Source organism: Sorex fumeus, unplaced genomic scaffold, assembly GCF_029834395.1.
Source record: "Sorex fumeus unplaced genomic scaffold, SorFum_2.1 ptg000003l, whole genome shotgun sequence".
NCBI lineage: Eukaryota > Metazoa > Chordata > Mammalia > Eulipotyphla > Soricidae > Sorex > Sorex fumeus.
The window spans coordinates 23,697,781-23,717,302 of record NW_026606060.1 but is presented as its reverse complement, the minus strand read 5'-3'; the positions used below and the strand labels follow the sequence as shown (position 1 = coordinate 23,717,302).

Sequence of the window (19,522 nt, the reverse complement as noted above, 5' to 3'; positions counted from 1 at the left end):
TAATTGCTAAAATTTCGGAATTTCAAAATCGTGCAGCCACTGCTGCAGCCACGTGAGATCATATGTTATTCATAGCCAGCAATAGAAAACAAATTGTCTATTGTTGCCTTTTCAGCAGATCTGAGTGTTGGGGTAAAACACCAAATAATAATGGTGGGTCTGGTGTCAACATATTGAATGTCATCAAAGTAGAGAGAGAATAATGCGGAAATCATCTCTCCCACAGGTAAGGAGAGGGTGTGGGATGGGGTTATACTGGGGTTTTGAGGGTTTGAGAATGGGCACTGGTGAAGGTACAGGTGTTTCATTGTATGACCGCGACTTAAACCCGAAAGGTTTGTGACTGCTCTCTTGGTGATTCAATAAATAAAATTATAAAAAATGAGAAAAAAAACCCAAAACATATGGAAACAACCCAAGTCTCTGAGAATAGATGACTGGACAAAAAAAACTTTGGTATACATAATATGCAATGGAATATTACTAGGCCATAAGAAAAGATGAAATTATGAAATTTGCAGCAGTGTGGATGAATTGGAAGAATATCACGCTGTTAGTCAGAAGGAGAAAGACAAAGAATAATCTCTTTATTTGGGGGGATATAAAAAAACATAGTAGGGGAACAACAAAAGCCCAAAGATAACAGAAATTGGGGGTATGGTGCCGCCAACAGGTCAATCTGTACCTGTGAGGCCAGTGCATCAGCAGCCTGATGGCCCCTTCAGACTTCCAGATACCCCAAAATTGCTGCTGTGCCTTTGGCCAGACCCCAAAAACTTAGGGAAAAGTTTACCAAGAAAGTAAACTGCCAAAAGTTAGGTATGTGGGAAACACACCCACAATCCACCTCCGGCTCAGCTACATAATTGGAGGCATGGCCTCTCTGGTTCCTGATTGAAATGCTTAATGGCCATAATCCCAGAGACTCAGAAACAAATCTCGAAACCCAGCAGCTTTTGGCAAAAATGCATTCAGTTCGTGCAGTAGGTTACCGGTGCTGGGCCGGTGGGAATAGGTTTTGTGCCTTGGCCTGCTCCCACTGGTGACCCGGTGGACACCATCCTCCAGAGGCCACTGGACAGTCAGGTTTGGGCCCACAGTGACGAGACACACAGGGTCTCATGGGATGGGAGTGGAGCCAGTCCTGTCCTCCCCACCCCAACGAGACCCCGAGTCATTGCCCATAAACGGCCTCTCTGGCTCCTGATCAAGCTGCTTAACAGCCATAATCCCAGAGGGCAGAAATCCCTCCAGATTTAAGTGTTAAAATTTCAAAATTTCAAAATCACGTGGCCACTACTGCAGCCACACAACATCGTATGTTATTCATAACCAGCAATAGAAAACAAATTGTCTACTGTTGCCTTTTCAGCAGATCTGAGTGTTGGGGTAAAATCTCAAATAATAATGGTGGGTCTGGTGTCAAAATATTGAATGTGATCAAAGTAGAGAGAGAGTAATGTGAAAATCATCTGTCCCACAGGTAGGGGGAGGGTGTGGGATGGGGGTAAACTGGGGTTTTGGGGGGTGGATAATGGGCACTGGTGAAGGTACGGGTGTTTCACTGTATGACCGAGACTTAGACCCGAAAGCTTTGTAACTGCTTTCACGGTGATTCAATAAATAAAATTATAAAAAATGAAAAAAAAAGTAAGGTGGAGTTTATGTACAATTCAATCAGCTAATCAGTGGCTGAATAAATAGCAGTACTCCTACATAAAAAAAAATAACAAAGATAACAGAAACTAACAACTGGGCTTCAATGGGAAATTCACCACTGGGTGTAGGGGTAGAGCGGGTACGTGGAGGGAAGCAGCAGACACTAGTAGAAGGTATGTGCTGGGTTTTATTATTGTGGTTAAAACAATACTGTATTACTGTCCTCCCATTGTTCATCAATTTGCTCGAGTGGGCATCAGTAACATCTCATAACAAATTGTGAGACTTGTTGTTACTATTTTTGGCATATCAAATACATCACAGGTAGCTTGCCAGGCTTTGCCGTGTGGGCGAGATACTCTCCTTAGCTTGCCAGCCTCTCTGAGAGGGGCGGAGGAATCGAACCTGGGTTGGTCATGTGCAAGGCAAATGCCCTACCTGCTGTGCTATTGCTCCAGCCCAAAACAATACAATTTTTAAAAATTAAGTAGCAATAAATCATGTAGAAGACAGGTATTAAGTTAATTTTGTTTCTTTGTTTTTTAAAAGAAGGCTTTACAAGAGAAACTGTACTTTATACTTTAAGGTGAACCCTGATTTTCACCCCAGGTTAGAAGCTGAGGAAAGATGACGTGAGTTAAATGAATAACGTTTTCTTCGAGAAATAGGCTGCATTTTAATAGGAACTTCTAATAATCAGTACCCTGACCTTTGTTCAAGACAATTTCCCCTATGTTGCTTACAGAAGGTCTGAACTAATGCAGCACTGTTTGAACTTAATCTTCTACTTCTTCAATCTACCTCCAAGCTCAAAGAGCCTGCCTATGAGGAGGTGGCTCTAAATTAGGATTTGGTCATATTTATTATAATATTTTAATTTCAGTTCTTTAAGTATCCAGTCCCTTACCTTTAACCCCAGATTCTTACACAGTATTCAAAAGAATAAATGCTATGAAAACAATGCTACTGGGAAGACATAAGAAACTGCTTTCAGCCAGGCTAGAAAGAGACCTTAAATGGGGTAGAAGGCGTGCCTGTCATGTGCAAAGCCCTGTATTTGATCCCCTTACTACATGTGCTTTACATCCCACCCACACCCGCCAAGCACTTCCAGGGTGGTCCTGAAGGCCCTGAGCACTGCAATGCTGGCCCAAGCCCCAAACTCTCAGGCCTGTACCACTAGACCAAGCATTGCTAAGAGTGGCCTCAGGCCCTCTCCAGAGCACCACTGGGTGTTGTCCCTGTAAAAGAAAAGTATACAATCCTGTTTAATTCTAAGTTTAGAAAAACGGTAGTAACAAAAGTCAGTTTGGGACTCTTTTTAAAATTATCATTATCAATGTGAACATACATCTAATAAATGTAATACAATGCACTAAGATATATGCTATTTCACCAAATTGCAGGTAAAAAAAGGTGTTATAGCATTATTCTCACATATCTACTCTAACTTATTAAATGTTAACAGCAAATAGTTTCACAAGGGTATACTGTGTTCCGTAAGTATTTTAGACTGTCAGAATTGACAGATTTTTCCAAGGTCTTTCAAATCAGTTATATCATTTTTGGGGGGATTAGTTGACACCTGGCTGTGCTCCAGACTTATTCCTGGCTCTTCACCCTGGGATCACTCCTAGTGATGCTCAAGAGTCAAATGCAGTGCTAGGGATAAAACAGGAGTTGGCTGCATGCAAGTCGAGGGTCTTGTCCCTGAACTATCTCTCTGGCCCTTAGTTCTACCACTTAGAAGAGAAAGCTGAGGTCTAAGATGAAAAGACATTTGTTTCAGGTTAGCCAGTCAACAAGCTCACAGAGAAGGTCAAATTTGATCAAGAACGTTTGCCTCTCCATCAAAGTAAGTTCTTTCTTTCTGGCTAAAGCTCGGGAGATTAATAGGAAGTTTTCTCTTCTCCTCTGGCTCCCCTGCCCCATTTTCTTTAGACTAAACATTCCAAAGCATTGGTGAACCCTATTTTTACTCTCCATCACAACCTTGCCCAAGTCTGTGTAATAAACATGAAGCCACATAAAGGGATGCCACATTATACAAACTTCATTATTATGTTCCCAGTAACACTCATACCTACTTAATATGAATCCTAACTGTTGAGCTCTAAAGTGTCTTCAATAGGCACACTCAAGCACACACCAAATATGCTCTTTTTATGAGAACACAAATCACATGAGTATTAAAGACAGTGACATCACTCCATAGAGCTAAGGTTGACAAGGAGTCCGTAAAGATAAAGAATGAGCTCCCTCTGCTCCCTACGGGACAAGTAATTGCAGTTGGGTTCCTCCCTTTGAGTGTGGGAGCCATAATGGTCTTTGCTATTAGCATGATCATTTTTATTTTATCGTTGCTAAGGTCATGCGTGGAGCCGACCATGGAGCTATTCCCCTTCTGACATTGCTTGTTCTCAGCCAGTTATCAATTTTATGCCTTCTCCTAACTAGTTAGCAGAGAAGAAAATGTTTCACATTCATATGTGGCTAAGGACAAAGGTCATTCAAATGGTAGCTTCAGTTGAAAAAGAACTGATAAAAAGAGCCACTCAAAGAGACTTGAGAATACCAGAATAAGAAGCTAAGATTGTTCTGTTAGTTGTGCAATGGATATAGTTCCCTTCTGAGACTAGACTTTTAAAACCAGTTGCCACACTAAGGTGACAGCATTTGCAAGAAAGACAGAGAAGGCAAATATCAAAGGATCTTATTTATCACCTGGACAACACAGACCTAGTGCTGATTGACAGGAACTAGACACCCCACTATACTGTGCTTTTTCATCAAAACTGTGACAAGGTTCTGTTTTCTGTGTAGTATGATAGACCTTGGGATTTGAAACTCCTAAAGGATAGAAAATTATTTGCAATGATTATTTAAGATCCCATGGAGTCAGTCCTTTACCCGGAGGAATGTCTAACATCATCTGTGTATCGTCTCCTAGTCACAGCCTTGCTGTTCTTCTTCATTTTACCTTCACATTGCTCATAAAAGTTCCCATTTACATCCTCAGCTTCTTCCAACAACTAAAGAAAAAGCACAATTCAGCAAAGCTCAGTATCTTTACAGTGGTGCACTGACTACAGAGGATAAAACATCTTCCCAACTCCTTTTCTAGTAAATTAGAAGCCTTTGAGTATAGGGGTCATATATAAGTAATAAAAAGTTCTCAGGGCCATAAAGATAATCACTGTATCACTGTATCACTATCCTCCTATTGTTCATCAATTTTGCTCGAGAGGGGAACCAGTAATGTTTCACAACAAATTGTGAGACTTGTTGTTACTGTTTTTGGCATATTGAATACATCACGGGTAGCTTGCAAGGCTTTTGTCGTGGAAGCGAGATACTCTCAGTAGCTTGCCGGGCTCTCTGAGAGGGGAGGAGGAATCGAACCTGGGTTGGCTGCGTGTAAGGCAGATGCCCTACCTGCTGTACTATCGCTCCAGCCCCATAAAGATAATCACTTATCACTTAATCACTTAACCAGTAACTACAACTGGTCTCATTCACCTGACCCATAAAGATAATATAGGAGATAAACCATTTGCCTTGAATGTGACTAGCTTCAGCAGCAACCTTGGTTTGAAACCCACTGCCACGTATGGTTCCCCAAGCACCACCAGGAATGATTTCTGAGCACAGAACCAGGAGTAAGCCTTGAGCACTTCTGGATGTGGTCACCTACCCTCACTCCCACAAATCTTTACCAGATGACTCTAAGACATGGACAAGGCTGAAAACAAAGAGCTTATCAGATCCCTAGGGACTACTGCCATACAGATATTCTATAATGCTCTGAAATCAATGGCATTTCAGGCAGAAATATTAAAGAAGCACTATATAAGACTTCAATTCATATAAAATCTTGTGGAAGTTTAAAATTACAGCTTCTCTCCCCCCCCCCCCCATCTCCCTATGCTTCCTAGTACCTTGGAGCCATGCCCACAACTGCCTCTGGCACCATATAAGCTCATGAATGGCCACGATCCAGAGACTTACAAATAAATCTCATAAGAGAGCAACACCCTGTAGAGATGCCTCCAGACCCCAAAGTCACCATCCAGTTAAAAATTTAACTCTAGCTTTAATACCCCATTTAAAATTTTAGAATTCCTGGAATGTGAAGCTGCAAAAATGCTGCAGATATTCCAAGAGTAGCACACCACATTGGATGAGATGTAAGTAGAAGGCAACCTATATTACATATATATATATATATATATATATATATATATATCGCACAAGGCTCAACCTGTAACAACATGTTAGTGATAATCTAACACAGGGACTTAGTGGATCCAAGGTGAGGTACAAGAATTTTCACATACTTTCCTCTAAGAAAACCTTTTGGGATCATTTTAATGGATTATTCATAACAAGCAATACAAAATAAATTATTCAGTATCTACCTGTGGGACAGGCTTGGGTGGTAATGGGAAAATTTGAAATAACGGTGGTGGGAAGGTGTAATGATGGTGGAATTGGTATTGAAATATTGAATGTAATAAATTATTATGAACAGCTTTATAAAAGCAATTAAAAATAAAAGTAGAGCCCCAAATTCATTCAGACAGTTCCCACTAATAGATAGGGTATATGTCCTCTCCTAGTGAATATGAGTTTTATGCTTCATTTAAAAATGTGAAGTCAATCTTCAGCACGGTCATGGCCCCAGAGGCACATGGACCTAATTTGGAACCCAGCAGCTTTCGGCAGAAATGTGAATGGACTACGCATTAAACTATGGTTCCGTGCCCCCCTGGGAGGGAAAGGGTGTCTGTCTCTTCCACCTTCCCCCCCAAGGGTGTCTTGTTTCTTCCGCAATCCACCCCCCGACCCTCTCCCAGCACATTGGCTTCCACCTCAGAGCTTATTGGACAGCCAGGTATGATCCGACAGTGATGGTATAACTGTGGCCTCATAGGATGGGGGGCGGAACCAGCACATCCTTCCTGCCCTGCCGAGGCCATGAGTTACCCCCCATGAGCAGTTCTCTGGCACGGCCATGGCCCCAGAGGCACACAAACCAATTTGGTAATTATGTGGCTTTTGACAGAAATCCCTCCAGACTTAATTAGTAAAATATCAGAAATCCAAAATCATATGGTCTTCATAACCAGCAATAGAAAACAAATTATTTCACAATGCCTTTTCAGCAGGTCTGATTGTTGGGGAAAAATTCCAAATAATAATGGTGCATCTTTTGTCAAAATAATGAATGTAATCAAAGTAGAGAGAGAGTTAAGTGGAAATCATCTGCCTCACAGGCATCGGGAGGGGTGGGATGGGGGGTATATTGGGGTTCTTGGTAGTGGAAAATATGCAATGGTGAAGGAATGGGTGTTTGATCATTGTATGGCCAAGACTTAAACCTGAAAGCGTTGTAACTTTTCTCACAGTGATTCAATAATAAAAAAAAAAAAAGAATCACTTCTGGTAGTGCTCAGGTGACAGACACCTTAATCCCTGTATTATCTCTGTCACCTTAATGTAATCTAAATAAATGTGTCTAAAACAATTAAAGCTGTTTGTGAACTAAAATAAATAAATAAATAAAAATGTGAAGTCAGTTCCCAACTTGTGACTTCCAATTTTTAACTTTACAGTGATACACAAGCAGTAGGGTGTCCAATAGAAAGTATGCTTAGTTTTGAATTTCCATCTTTCTCTGGATCATAATATGCACTTGCTTTATTTTTATTAAATAATGTAGGAGTACTGTTATTTGTTCAGCCATTGATTAAGCTGACTGAATTGGGCATGAGTTCCGCATTACTTTTTTTTTTTAACTGTATCACCATACAGTTAAAAAAAACTGTACCATACAGGCTGGAGCGATAGCACAGCGGTAAGGCATTTGCCTTGCACGCAGCCAACATGGCCGACCCGAGTTCGATTCCTCCGCCCCTCTCGGAGAGCCCGGCAAGCTACCAAGAGTATCTCTCCCTCACAGCAGAGCCTGGCAAGCCACCCGTGATGTATTCGATATGCCAAACACAGTAACAACAAAATCTCCAATGGAGACGTTACTGGGCCCGCTCGAGCAAATCGATGAACAATGGGAGGGCCTTTACTTACTTACTTATGTTTGAGATTCAGCCATACAATGTTGGAACACCCATCCCTCCACCACTGCACATTTTCTACCACCCACATCCCGGTCCTCACCCTGCCTCTATGGCAGACAATTTCCCCAATACTCTCTAATTTTGGGCATTATGTTCTCAAAATTTCCCACCATCAATCAAGCCTACCTGCCAAGGGCAGACACAGGATAATTTATTTTCCATTGCTCATTTTGAATATCATGAGAGCTTGCACAGCCATGATTGTAAATGTAAATTTCTAGATTGTAAATCATTGGATTCCAAAGACATCTCTGTATGGCACTTATCCATTTTGGGATTCAATTGGGAGTCTCTGGGCCAGGGCTGTTGGTGCGCTAAGATGGCACCCAGAGGCAAATTGTGGGCATGACAGACAGTCTGCTGGGTGGGCAGGGACCCAGGGAGAGGCAGTCCAGGTCCTCTGCCATCATGTGGCCTGGAGACTTAGCCCTGGAACCCACATTCTGGGGTGGGCGGGGGAGTGCTTCCTTGTGGAGGCTCTTTGTTGCTCCATCTAGAGTAGGTAGGGAGACTGTACCTGCTCCATCTGCAGTGCACTGGTGAAATTGGCCCGGTATGGGGCCCTGGAGAGATCTGCAGTGCTGTGGTGTCTTCCAGGACTTGCTGCTGTGACCCTGGGCCAGGGCTGTTGGTGCGCTAAGATGGTGCCCAGAGGCAAGTTGTGGGCATGACAGCCAGTCTGCTGGGTGAGGGTAAGAGGGGACCTGGGGAGGGACAACCCGGGTCCTCTGCCACCATGTGGCCTGGAGATTCCGTCCTGGAACCCGCATACCTGGGCCTTGCTTGTGGAACCTCTTGGGCACCAGGATTCCATCTGGAGTAGCACACAGTATGCACTTGTACACTCTCTAGTGATGCTGAATAGAGACAGCAAACTGCACAATCAAGAGAACAAACAAAGCATACTCTACAGGCTATTTTTAAACTTTTAGTAAAGCATTTGGATTACATGAGATATTTAACACTTTATTACAATATTGGCTTTGTATTAGATGATATCGCCCAAATGTTAAAACAAATGTTAAGTGTGTGTCATTGTTTAAAGGAGGCGAGGCTAAGTTATGATGTAAGTTGGGTACATTAAATGAAATTTTGACTTAATAATATTTTCAATTGATTATGAGTTTATTGGTTTGTAGACCCATCTGAAGTAGAAAAAGATTGGCTTAACTAAATTGATGTTGTGTGTGGTTGAAGGCAATGTCAAGGAAGTTTGTGCCATTTCTACTACATGCGCGATAACATTCATTTTGGAACCTGGCTAACCCTGTCAATCCAACTTCCTTTGCCACCATGCTACAAGATCAGATATATGCAGAACCAGATGCAGGTCCTTCACATGATATTACAGCTCAGTTCCCAGGCACTAATAGTATCGACCAAAAACCAAGACATTACTAGGCTATTTACAAATAATGGAAGTTGAAAACATCAATATACATAAGTATATTAGAACAGTGTCCCTGAATATCTCACCATTAGACCCGGGCGGGGGGGGGGGATTAGTTTGTTTTCCAAACCTGAGATAACTATTATTTGATTTTACTTTATTTCCCTTTCCCTTCCTGCTTCTGCTGTTGTTTGGTGTGGGATCACTCAGTCGTGGGGCTCAACAGGATTGTGTCTTTAGTTGTGTCACTTGCACACATCAGGTTGTGCATAGGCAGAAATCACTTTGCTGCCAGACATGCACTTTGCTGTATGTGTGGAAGACTGTACTGGGAATGGAACTCAATGTCTCAACCTTATTGCAAAAAATGATACCTCAATAAAAATGGGGATGGGGGGAAACCAGGTACTTCAGCTACTGAGCCATTTCCAGTTCCCTTTATTAATTTTTATAAGGACCATTTCTGATGATGCTTGTACTGGCTGTATGATAGACCTGGCAGTGCTTGGAAGGCAATGCAGTGCTGGGGATCAAACTCAGAAATTTGCACATATCAGAATGAGTTTTTCTACTTGAGCATTTTTCCCCCAACCACTCATTCTTACATTAAGCAATCCATGAAATTATAATTTCTGAAGCTACATATTGAACTTTTCTTATTTTAGATAGAGGCTACATTTGAGTTGAAAACAAATCTTAAGACCCTGAAAATACATATGAATTATCATAAAATTAAATGGATATAACTAATTAGATATTGGCCTAGGTACCTGAAGGGTAGCTACAAAAAAAGGTACACACATATCCTAATCCCCAGACCCTATAAGTATTCTGTTATTAGAAAGATCTCAAGATCTTTGCAGATGTAAAGATCTTGAGATGAAATCACCTAGATCATAAGTTGGGGGGTGGGGGGCTAAATTCAGTGATGATAGTTCTTATTAAGAGAGAGGAGAAATTTAAGAGAAAAGGGAAGGCAATGTGACCCACAGTGCAGAGATCTGATTGAGGTAGCCAGCTGTACTTCAAAAATTGCTAGAACGGGAGAGATAGCATAGCAGGTAGGGGGTTTGCCTTGCACAGCACTGATCTAGGTTTGATCCAGCCATCCCATATGGTCCCCTGAACACTGCCAAGGGTAAATCTTGAGTGCAAAGCCAGGGGTAAACCCTGAGCATCACTGGGTGTGGCTTCAAAACAAAACAAATACAAAATAATTGCTTAGAGCTACCAGAAGCTAAAAGACCAATTCTAGCACCAGTAATCACAGGTAATACAGTTGGAATATTTTTTTCAAATAAAAATGTCTTGCTTCCATATAACTGTGAGATCAAATAAACTACAATTGTTAACACTTTTCTCCTTATGTTTTTGACTAGAAGATTTCTGTTCAAAATAACATTTCTTTTATAGACACTTTAAGTTCTAATTAACATTGCTATGTCAAGTGAATGCATCCCCCCCTTTTTTTTCACTTTTCAAAGAAGACCTAGCAGTGATTTGCAGGCTGTATATATCAACAATCTAAATAGAGTATAAGTGAAGCAGTTGATCGAGCATTCTGTACTCTGCCATTAGTTTAGGAAATAGATATTTGGGAGGAGAAGGTGGAGAACAGAGTACTTGGTACAGAAAAGATAAAAAGTAAATCCTTGTTGTAAAGTGTGTTCTAGAGAGATAGCGGTAAGGACACTTAAGAGAGGTTGGTCTGAATTTTAATGGCAGAATATTCTACCAAATGATTAGCAACCCTCAGAAGCATCAGTGTCATGAAAACATGGAATAGGAACATTTGAACAACCTTAGGAGACATGACGACATTTAGTATCCTGAAAAAGAAAAGGGACATTCATTTCAATTTTTAAAATTTTTTTTTAACCACCAGGTGATGCAGAGGGGTTACTCCTGGCTCCTGACCTCAGGAATTCTTCTTGGCGGTGCTCAGGGAACCATATGGGATGCTGGGAATCGAACCCCAGTCGGCCCTGTGCAAGGCAAACGCCCTATCCGCTGTGCTATCGCTCCAGCCCCTCACTTAAAATTTAAAAAACTGGGACTAATAACGACTTTCATTAAGGATAATATACCAGTATTGGTTTTATTTTAGCAAAGGTACCATATCAATGTAAGATATGCCCAACTTAGGGGAAATGAAGAGCCTAATATTGGAGAACTCGATCTTACTTTTCCATTGAAACTGTCCCAAACAAGGACGGCTATTAAAATACACGCCAGTGTGCCCATGGGCCTTCCTATTTTAAGTCAGAATCTACCGAATTGAAGGTAGCGAAACACTTAACATAAATCAGCAATGTCGAGGAAATTCGCGGTAAGGGCTTTCTAGAATGCTGGTCCAGACTGCAAAGCACGTTTAACAAGGCTTTGGGGGGAAGGGGGGAAGGAGAACCACCGCCAAGAAACTTTTCCACGCTTGCAAAATTAAACCGGGGTGTGGTGGGACTTGGGGGTGGGGGGGCAAACAGCTGGTTCTGCTTGCAGTCGAGTTTCCAGGACTAACTGGCGTGCCATCTGCTCGCAGCACCGAGTGGTAACCATGGCTCACGTGTCCCAGCGGCGATCGTGTTGGGAAGTTTGCCCCAACAAGCCTCGACAACTTCGCTTCTGCGCAGGTTGCTGGGGGTTGGGGTGGCGGTGGCGGTGGCCGCATCCCGGGTCGCCTCTAGATCGTTTTTCCAAATCCCATCTGCTCTCCTCCCCACCCCTGGCAGTGCTCGCGGTCTCCAGACGCGGCAAACCACGGGAGCGGGAGCTCGAGGCTTTTTTTTTTTTTTTTTGCATAACAAAAGAGTCCTCCAGCTCCCTCCCCCTCGGCGCCGCCGGGCCGCGCCCCCACCTTGGCTTGGCGCGGCCGCCCGGGGCCCGGGTCCGCGGCAGGAACTGGCTCCCGGGCCCGAGGTTTCCAGGTACCCGGAAGGGGGAGGGGGCCGAGGCGGCAACAATTGGGCGGGTGCGGCCGAAACGCGGGGCCTGGAGCGCCAAGACTCCGAGGGGCGGGGCGCCCGGGGCGTGCCGCCGCGCCATTGGCCGGCGACGTCCCGCCGGCCCTCGCTGATTGGCCGGTGCTCAAATTCGGTCTCAAGGCGCCAGAGGAGGTGTTTTAGCGGGGACTCCTAGCCGGGGCGCCGGAGACGCGCTCTGCGGGGTCGTAGCGCTGACGCCGCTGGGAAGCCGCGGGGGTCCTCGCCTGCGCCGGACCCGCAGAGCCTGGTGGTGCGGTGGCGGTGGGGAGCCGCACGCGTCGCTTTCCCCGCCCGATGCCGCCGCCCGACTGCTGATCCCCACGCCCCGCATTTAAAAAGCGCTGCTGATCGCTCCCTGGTGGGGTGTTTGGGGTCCGAGAGGAGGCAGGAAATCATCTCCCGGCAGGAGTAAGTAGAAGGCGGCCTGGGCGCTGGAGGGGAGGCGGGAATTGGGAGGTAAAGGGACCCCCCTTTTTGCTCTCGGGATCCCAGACTACCTCCCCTCCCATCCCCCGGGCTGGCGGGGAATCGGGGGGCGGATTTCTGCCGCCGGACCGAGCGTGCCTGGAGCGATCCTTGCAGTTGGGCAGCAGAGGGGACCCGTCCTTGCTCTCGATTTTGGGACCTTTCTTGGCGAGAGTTTCTCCGTGGAGTTGTGCTCCGAGGCCTGGGGATGGGCTGCGCTTAGTGTGTTGAGTGGGTTTGGTCTAGCGATCAGGTTTCCTTCCCTCCTGATTCAAAACCCCCCTCAAAGCCGAATTCCTCCCAGTTCTTTGCGCCAAAATTAACTGACCTAGGAGACCTTGCGCTTTCTGACAGACTTGCCCTGCGCCCTCCTGACTTAGGTAACTCATTTTGCCCTCTTACTTTTCGTAGAAATTTACTGATTTATTTATTTATTTTTTCTCTTCCCAGGTTGCTTTTAGGGGGTTGTGTTCGTTCATGTGCGTTTTAGAGATGGTTGGGGCCCAGGATCCCTCCTGGGAATTCCCAGGATGTATTTAGGGAAGGGAAGTTCACGTTCATAGCTCGTAGTAAATAAACTTTTTTGTTGTTGGAGGAGGAAATACCTAAATGTAAAATCATTTTCCAATATAAATTATGCGTTACAGATGGAGGTAAATTGTTTAACACTCAAAGACCTGATCCACCCCAGGCCGCCCAGACTAGATTTTGCAATTGAAGACGGAGAAAATGCTCAAAAGGTAAGTGCTCTTCAATACCGGCACAGATTTGTGATGGTGCTGTCTGGTTCAAGTAAGTGTTCCAACATGTCACTTGCACCTGTCTTATCAACAGTTGATTGATGAACATTATAGAAACATACTTTTGTCAAATGCAGGCTTCTCGACTTGATTTTTGAGATTCAGTCTTTGTGCAGTGAAACAGAGCTTGCTTATAGGTCTTGTTGGAAATAGTTTATATGAAAAATATGCTGGAATTAGCTCATGCTTCAAAGGAATGTTAAGCCCCAATTCCTGGGAAAATAGACTCTTTTGCTATTAATGCTGTATTATTAAAATGTTGTGGAATGTTCTCCTCAAGACTTCTATAGGCTGAGCCCAAGATTGTGCCCATTGCCTGTTTAAGCCATTGAGTCTGCCAGTGTGCCCTCAGTATTTCACAGTTCTGTTACTGGTCTTGCAATCGTTGCCTCCCTTCTTTTGCACCCCTCATGGTCAGTGATCCTTGCTGTCTTCCCAAAATATGGCTTAGGAAACTAGACATAGCAATTTGGGGGAAAGGGTTGTGATGTTTGGGCCATGCATGGCAGTGCCCCAGGATCGCAACCAGCAGTGCTCAGGTGACCGTACACCAGGCCAGTATCAAGCCACAGATGGCCACTTGCAAGGCAAGTGTGTTAAGCCCTGTACTCTCTATCTAGCCTGAGAAATTGTTAAAATACATATCACTGAACCCATATTAACACGGTTGTCCTCACCTGCTATTATTACCAAAAAGGTATAACTGGTTAGCAGTGAAAGTGTTTTAAGCAGAAGCAAGTTGATACTACAAATCTGTTTTTAGAAACAAACCTGTGTGAGCACTGAATTTCTTTTGTCTTATTTTCTGGCTTAACATCAACTATGATACTGCCTGGGTGCGAAGCACCTGCTAAACTGGCCTTTGACGCATACTTGACAGTTGTTAATTTGGGATAGGTGTGAAAAATTGTGTGTTTTCTCTGAAGCTGTCTCCTCATACCTCCCCCCCCACCCCCGTCCTCAGCACTCAGTTTATTTTTATCAGAAAAAAATATATCCCAACATTGCTCTAAAGGGAACAGTTTTTTGCTTAGGGGTCACATGGCTCTGCGACGGCTTCCTTCTGTGTGCTCAGGGATTACTCCTCGTGGTGCTTAGTTAGGGGTGGGCTATGTGGACCATGAGCTGAACCCAGGTTAGCAGCCTGGAAGGCAAGGGTCTTACCCACTGTATGGTCTCTCCAGCCCCTTGAAGAGAACATTCAGTTTGGGAGGCACACCCACAATGCTCAGAAGTTACTCCCAGCAGCATTTGAGGGACCATATGGAATGCTGGGGTTTGAACCTAGGTCAGCCACATGAACCCTACCTTCCTGTACTATTACTACAGTCCCACTCAAAATTTGTTTTTTTTTTCTTTTTAAATTAAATCATGGAACAGTAGCCGTGCCTTCTGAATATTAATATAGTCAAAGTTTTCGCTTCAGAGCAAACTTTTTTGTTTTCCTTCATAATTTGGATGGGACTGTTCTGGGAGAAACTGTATGCATTTAGATAAAGCATGAGTCAGTGCCCACTTATTTTCTTCTGGGTCAGTAGTGTTTTATCAAGTATCTTCATCAAAGGCACCTCTACCCTAGCTGGCACTTAGTAAGTGCTCTGTCCAGGTGGGCTATCTTTCACATTTAATGGGTTTGGAGAGAAAAACCAGATGAGCCAAAAGAGATTGTGAACATGTTTGAAATGCGCGAAATAGAATGTATGAGCAGGGATTATTTCAGCTCCCAATGAGATGGACAAGAAGAGTACTTTGCAGAGATGCTAAGAGGGGCTTTTATTTTCCTTTCATTTTGCTCTGAAGTCAAGAATTCCCAGGCATAGTGAGAATACTGGATTTGGAGTCAGTGAAAACTGGGTTTTATTCTTGCTCTGATTCTTGTTTTGCTATTTAGTAACTATGTAACCTCAAACAAATGTATTTATTCAGTCTTTCAACAAATATTTATGTTCGAGGTGCTGGGGATACCATGGTGTAATAAGTCTCTTAACCTCTCTAAGCCTGTTGTGTTTTTTTTTTTCCTTCCATAAATTCAAGTTAATAGATTGCACCTCTTCCTGTGTATGTTGTAAGGAACCTGGCAACACTAAGTGTTCACATTTTACTCACTTAAACTGACAGTACACAAATGAATATCAGCCCCCCGCCCCCCACCCCCGCCTTTTACCTGAGCTGGTCTTTCAGGAACTCAGCTATAACACTAACCAACTCTACTATGATTTGGTGAATGCTGGGAACAAATGCATGGAAATTGGGGAGCTTCCCAGAGGAGATCATATCTGGGCTGAGGATATTCAGCACTTCACCTACAAAAAAACATGAGTGAGATGGAAATTGTAGCAGAAGAGAGATGGACAGGAAGTAATGTTCAGGGTATTCAAAGTGGCCAAAAGCTCGAGGTGCTTACTTGTTTCTAAACCTCCTTTGAGCGATCTTTGGGGGCAAATTGGCATTTAATGCATTTATCATTTTTATTAATTTTTTAAAATTTTTGTAATGTATTTTGGGGGCCTCCCAAGCAATGCTGAAGGAGTCTGGGTACCACTTCTGGTGATGTGAGGTTATCTGAGCCAAAGAGTTGAATGCTCGGGCCTTACAATACTGTGCTGCTCTGACCCAGTAATGCTGGAGGCCACTGGGGTCACTCTGCAGATGCTCAGAGGGGTCCTTGGGTCAATACCACTGGCCAATCCTAGTGGTATAGATGGGTGTCATACAGTGGTAGGGATTGAACTCAGGGCCTTCTACATGCAGGCATGTACTCCAGTCTTTTGTGGTATCTCCTCAGCCAGAGGTACTGTAGCACTGTCCTCCCGTTGTTCATCAGTTTGCTTGAGTGGGCACCAGTGACATCTCTATTATGAGACTTGTTACTGTTTTTGGCATATCGAATACATCACGGGGAGCTTGCCAGGCTTTGCCGTGCGGGCGGGGGATACTCTTGGTGCCTTGCTGGGCTTTCCGAGAGGGGCAGAGAGATCAAACCCGGGTCGGCCATGTGCAAGACAAATGCCCTACCCGCTCCCAGCCTGAGGTATCTCTCTCTTTCTCTTTTTTTTTTTCCTTTTTGGGTTACACCAAGCAATGCTCAGGAATCACTCCTGGTTCTGTACTCAGGAGTCACTCCTGGCTCTGCACTCAGGAATTACTCCTGGCAGTGCTCGGGGAACCATATGGGATGCTGAGAATCAAACCTGGGTCCGCCGCGTGCAAGGCAAACACCTTACCCACTGTGCTCTCACTCCAGCCCCGAGGTATCTCCTTTTGACTGTCTGCAAACTGACCAACATCTAATAATACTGTTTTATGCAAATACCTTCTTCCTGCTTGTGGAGAAACTTAATTTCTTTAAATATAATCTGTACTTTTATTACCTACGTTTACTGTTTTCAGTTGTGGGATTAGAAGCAAGAATGTCATCTTAAGTTGTTGTCAGTGCAATTGGGGACAGCTAAAGTCGAAAATGATGGTTTGGATTCAAGACATGATTAATAGGATTGAGCATTTAAGAAGGTTCTGTGAAGAAGGGCTTGTACTTGAGGGTTTTGAAGCAATGGATGCTAAGACTGCAGGCATGTAGAGAAATGCAGGAACCAGTAAAGAGGCACAAAAATGAGAATGGTCTGTTTCACATAAGGCCACATTTAGTGGACTCTCAGTGCGTGTTTTTTTTTTTTTCTTTTTGGGTCACACCTGGTGATACACGGGGTTTCTCCTGGTTCTGCACACAGGAATTACTCCTGGCAGTGCTCAGGGGACTATATGGGATGCTGGAAATCGAACTGGGGCTGGCCACATGCAAGGCAACTGCCCTACCCACTGTGCTATCACTCCAGCCCCAATGGGTCTTTTTTAATGGTCTTTCATTTGGGAGAGTGGTGCAGAAAGGCACATTCAATTTTAAATATATTTATATAGTCATGCATGTCAACAAAAAGACGCATTTTGAGAAATAACGACAATTTCACCAATGTACAAATCTCTAGCAATAGCACAGCAGGTAGGGCATTTGCCCTGCACGCAGCTGACCCGAGTTCGATTTCTCGGTCCCTCTGGGAGAACCCGGCAAACTACCGAGAGTATCCCGCCCGCACAACAAAGCCTGGCAAGCTCCCCATGGCATATTCAATATGCCAGTCACAGTAACAACAAGTCTCACAATGGAGACATTACTGGTGCCCGCTCGAGCAAATGGATGAAAAACGTGAGGACAGTGCTACAAATGTCTACAGACTGTAAACACACGCATCTGGATGTTGGGCCCACTTCACTCCTAGGCTGTATGGAATCACGCGCACTGCGATCACCATTGTATATTCAGTGTCATTGACCAAAATGTTAAATGATATAAACTATTTGTGTGACTTAGCTATGAAGATTAGTTTGTGCAGGAAGCATCTAGATGCTACCTGTGGGAATTGGCTGGGGGTGGGGGGAGGTGAGCGCGAGGGTGCTAGTTGGATACAAATTTGGGAATTACGTACATGATTGATCTTAAAACCAAGCACTTGAGTATGGGTGATCCACCCCAGAGAGACAAATAGCAAAGGGGGAAAGACTGAAGTTCCTAACAGTGGAAACAAAGAACCAGTGAAGGAGACTAACAAGGAAAGTCAGAGAACGAGGAAGAGAACAAAAAGAAAGAGTGCAGTTGAGTGTTCAGAACCAACCTTTGCTTTGAGACCCTCCTGGGAGGCACTCACTGTGAACCACCTATTCTGGAAACTGTTCAGAAGGGATGAGAGCTGTTAGCCAGTAGCTAGCAGGAGACACTCCCTAACTTGCAGGGAGCCTTAAACAATAGGCAGGGATGTCTGGGGCACTGCTCAGCTGTTGACATTCAAAACAAAGTGCTGATGTAAGCAACAGCTCAGATGTGACGAAGAAGTACAGGGCTGGTTTAAAGAAAAACAGCATACTTTTTGAGGGGGGAAAAAAAAAACATTAGATAGGCTTGAAACAGAACTGGGACAGAGGCTAGAAACATTGCCCAGGGCCTGACAAGGAGATGGCTTTGTACTATTTGAAGTCACATGATCAAAGCCATATCTGAGACAGAAGCAGGAGTAGAACCAAGACCTTTTAACTAAAAAGCACTTTCAATGAAGGCATAGTTATCATGCTGGTATAATTAATACTCAGTGTTTGCATAGCACTCACAGATTACAAACTGCATTCACTTTCTTTATCTTATCTGATCCTCACGCATCTCTGTGGCAGGTAAGTTGAAGTCACAGGGCAGCATTTACAGATGAGCACTGAGGCTTGTTTGCTGCGTGACTGCTTCCTGGTTCTCTCCTTGAGGAAGTGGCTTCCTGCATGTTGCACCTTTGATTTCTTGGCAGGCCGACGTGATATGGGGTTTAGTGAGCAGAGGCTTGTTTGGGAATACACTTGAGATTAGTGTAACTGGACAGAGGGAGACGCGGAGATGCAGCCTCATTATACCTCATGGTGCGTTCCCACATGACCCTTGGATGGAGTCCTGAGTAGGGCAAAGAGAGTCAGGTTTTTTACATGTCACTTTGACTTGCCATTGTGGGAGCCCAGATTCTCTGAGAAGGGCATGATCCCCAAAGAATCAGCCTCTGAAGCCAACGTAAGAAGCTTACTGCGGGCCTTTTTTCTACCACTGGAGAACTGTCATTATTTCCTGGGGATGCTCAGAATCCATCATTCAGCCTCTCTGGAGAGTTCTGCACACAGACTTCAGGCTGAATCACTTCTATTGTGAGTCAGGAGGAGACTTGGGCTCATGGAAAAGGAATATTGACCCAATATCAAAAACACAAAGACTGAAACAAGCCAGGAGTCCACGTCTTTGTTGCAATGCCCTTTCTGCTACCTGGTCCAGGGTCAGGATCATAGCATGAATGGATGGATGGGGCAAGATATGACTGACTTTCAGGTGACCTTCTGCCCACCCAACTCCTTAAGAAACAGTTTGCTGCACGTTTTTATTGTTGGCTGAAAAGGATCTGCTAGTCATGACCTACCGGGTATCCTAACACCCTTCTCACTTTAAACATGACTTAAATTCTAAGGAAAAGTCAATCAAGATATAGATGGAAATAATTTGGGCCGGAGCAATAG

General features: G+C 44.1%; 1 protein-coding gene across 1 annotated transcript in view; it reads left to right on the top strand.

Annotated features, from left to right (window-relative positions):
• Positions 1 to 13,279: 13,279 nt before the first annotated feature.
• E2F7 (E2F transcription factor 7) overlaps positions 13,280 to 19,522 on the top strand; it is a 43,887-nt gene continuing 37,644 nt past the window's right edge. Inside the window, exon 1 of the mRNA XM_056118405.1 lies at positions 13,280 to 13,372. Coding sequence (XP_055974380.1) covers positions 13,280 to 13,372 — 93 coding nt within the window. The remainder of the gene's footprint in view (positions 13,373 to 19,522) is intronic.